Source organism: Hipposideros armiger, unplaced genomic scaffold, assembly GCF_001890085.2.
Source record: "Hipposideros armiger isolate ML-2016 unplaced genomic scaffold, ASM189008v1 scaffold_34, whole genome shotgun sequence".
In the NCBI taxonomy this organism is placed as follows: Eukaryota; Metazoa; Chordata; class Mammalia; order Chiroptera; family Hipposideridae; genus Hipposideros; species Hipposideros armiger.
The window spans coordinates 928,209-931,343 of record NW_017731384.1 but is presented as its reverse complement, the minus strand read 5'-3'; the positions used below and the strand labels follow the sequence as shown (position 1 = coordinate 931,343).

General features: G+C 48.2%; 1 protein-coding gene across 1 annotated transcript in view; it reads right to left on the bottom strand.

Moving 5' to 3' along the window:
- Window positions 1-3,135, bottom strand: part of ITGB3 (integrin subunit beta 3) — a 52,477-nt gene that overhangs the window by 28,339 nt on the left and 21,003 nt on the right. The window contains exon 3 of the mRNA XM_019637786.1: window positions 490-685. Coding sequence (XP_019493331.1) covers window positions 490-685 — 196 coding nt within the window. The remainder of the gene's footprint in view (window positions 1-489; window positions 686-3,135) is intronic.

Below are 3,135 nucleotides of genomic sequence, written 5' to 3'. Positions count from 1 at the left end.
AAAAAAAAAAAAAAAGCCTGTCTCTTAGCCTAGTCCTTCCTCCCTCTGAAAGTCTCCTGACCCTTTTTCTCTGCCCCTGTGGTCTTGCCACAATCTCACATGGAAAAGGGGCTTCCAAATTGCTGTTTTGTTTTATATCTCATTTGAGCCTCCACACAAAGCTATTGGCTAGGTAAAACAGGCATTGGAGGAAAGAAAAAACAAACACTTCTCGAGTACCTGCTGTGTTAGAAGGGCTAAGTAACTTGCCCAAGGTTAGATAGCTAGTATATGGGAGAGTCAAGATTCAAACTTACAATAGATAGTCTGACTCCACGTCCCAACATCTTCCGTTTTCTTCCATTCTCCTGCTCACACCTCCCTCCACATCCTTCTCTTCCCTCCCCATTTCCATCGTGAGCTGCTTTACCAAGGCTTCCTGCACAGACCTCCACCTGGTGCCCTGTGCTCACCTGTCTGGTGTCGCCTCATGATAAGCCCCACCCTTACCTGGCCGGAGCCGGAGCGCAATCCTCTGGGGACTGACTTGAGTAGTCTGGGAGCTGTCTCCAGAGCCCTTGTCACTGAGGGGCCTGGCCTCCAGGATGCTCGCCTCACTGACGGGGAACTCGATGGACTCCAGGGCACAGTTATCTTTCAGCAAATTCTCCTTCAGGTTACAGCGGGGTGAGCCCGGAGTCAGGGCCTGTAGGACAGGAGCCCAAGGGGCAGCTGTGATCTGAGCAATGGTGGCTGTCTGCCTCCTGCATGCTCTGCCGCCTCCCAATGGCCTAGAGCTTACCCAGCTTCTTGGAGCTAAACCAGCATAAATGAACTCATGTGGTCCTTCCTAAGATAGTCCCGTGGCCCACTGTACAGAAGGAGGAAACTGAGGCAACAGAAAGGTTAGGTGAGTGCCTGTTCGCGGATTGGTAGCTAGGAAGAGAGCCAAAACAGTAAGCATCCTGTTAAACTCGCATTTTTCAAACTGTGACATGCAACCCACTTGTGGGCCCCCAAAATCAATGTAGTGGGTTTCAACTACAATTTATTAAACAAAACGCAATACAATAGGACAGAAAGTAGCAAAGTATAGAAATGGTAAAAGTAAATATTGCTTGGTGAAAAGTTTATATATTGGGGAGTAGGGTATAATATATATAATAAATAATGATATACAATGTATTTCTTTCTGGAGGTCAGGGTCAAAACAGTTTGGAAGCCACTGAGTTAAGACTCTGGCTAAGGTCTGAGATCCATGAGGGCAGGGACTGTTCCCTCTCTATTCCCAGCACCTAACCCAGGACTTAACATAAAGATAACAGGGGGAAGGAGTGCGGGGAGGCAGCCGAGCGTAGGAGCTAAGAGCACAGGACTAGGTTGGCTGGGACCACATCTCAGCATTGCCTCTTAACTAGCTGGTTACTTGCACAAGTCACCTAACTCTCCACGTCTCATTTCCTCAGCTATAACATGAAGATAATAAATAGTCTCAGCTTCACAAGGCTGTTATGCAGGACTAGATAAGAAAATACATTTAAAACACGTAGCATGGTGCCTGCCACAGGGTGAGTACCCAATAAATGCTAGCTATTATTATGAGACGCTCTATAAATAGTTTCTGTGTAAATTAATTTTGAATAAACTTCACAAGCTTGGGCAAATCCCATGATGCCAGGCTACTGGCCAGAGCCTATCCAATCCCTGTAAGCTTCCTTCCTCACCCTGGACCAAGAGTCAATTAAACCTCCTTCCAAAAACCCTGGCGTGTATCCCCCCCACCCTCTGGAGCTGTGTGTGTGTTTACACCTGAGTGCTGAACGAGGGACATGCTGCAATGAAAAGAACACTGGAAACCAGAAAACAGGTTCAGTCCTAGGTCTGACCCTAACTAGCCATGTGACCTCAGGTAAGTCATTTCACTCCTTTTCGCATCCGTTTCCTCACCTGTTTGATAAGGGGACTCACGACATGGTGTTTTCAGTCCCTTCCTGCTCTGACATTCAGCAAATTCAGCCAGCACTATGTGGGCGCAAGTCCGTTGAGGGCTCCTTGCCAGGTTGGGGAGACTGGCGGGAAAGCTGGAAACCCCCTCTCTGGACCTATTTCACAATATCTAGGCCTTCAGGCCCTCGAACCACCTTCCCATCCCAACCCACCCCTTCTCACAGCCGTTTCCAGGAGAAGTTGACTAAGCCATACCAATATCCCAGAACAACTAGCATTAACATTTATTGAGCACGTATTGCATGGCAGGCACTGTAATAAGCACTTTACATGGATTACCGCAACCCTCCTGATTAGAGTTCGGTAATGCTGAAACTATTATCATTTTATAAGTGAGGAATCTGAGGCTTGGCGGCTTCACACATGAGGAACCCAATCACACAGGTAAGAAATCTAAGGCTTGGAGAAGTTAAGTAACTTACCCAAAATTAACGGAGCTTCGAAGTGGCAGAAGTGAGACGCTAACTAGACTCTCTGACTGTAATTATCCTCACAAAATGACAAGGTGTATCACATTCTATACAGAGTGAGAATCGAGGCAGAGAAGCAGGAGCATGGAAACAATGGGCCCAGGAAGAGCCACCCTGAGAATGCCCCAGGTAGGGAATTGGATGCAAGATGGGGGTGTGGGAGGTGTGATAAGGACAGATAACAACGTTCTACCTCCTCAGTCCCCTCAGGTGACTGGTAGCCATATTTCCAGCAGAGGCCTTAGGCCACAAGGAGCCACCCATGTTTTTCAAATCAGGACTCTGTAGCCTAAAACCCTTCCTGAAGTTCAAAGTCCCTCTCCCTCTCCTGCCCAGTCCTCCTCTGATAGGCTGAACAGTTTCCTTACATGGATGGAAACAAGAACGATAGTTCCTATTCACCAATAGTGCTACAGACTGAATGTCTGTGTCCACCTGGATTTCGTCTGTTAAAACCCTAACCCCCAAGCCCCCGAGGTGACAGTATTAGGAGGTGGGGCCTTGGAAGGTGATTAGGTCATGAGGTAGAGCCTTCATGAATGGGATTAGCGCCCTTGGGCCGGGCCGAGTGGCGCGATGGTTAAGAACTGGCTTGGGACACCAGAAAGCCCCGGTTCGGATCCCACATATGAGGGCCAATGACACTGCCCTCTACAGCTGAGATGCTGAACAACAGCTC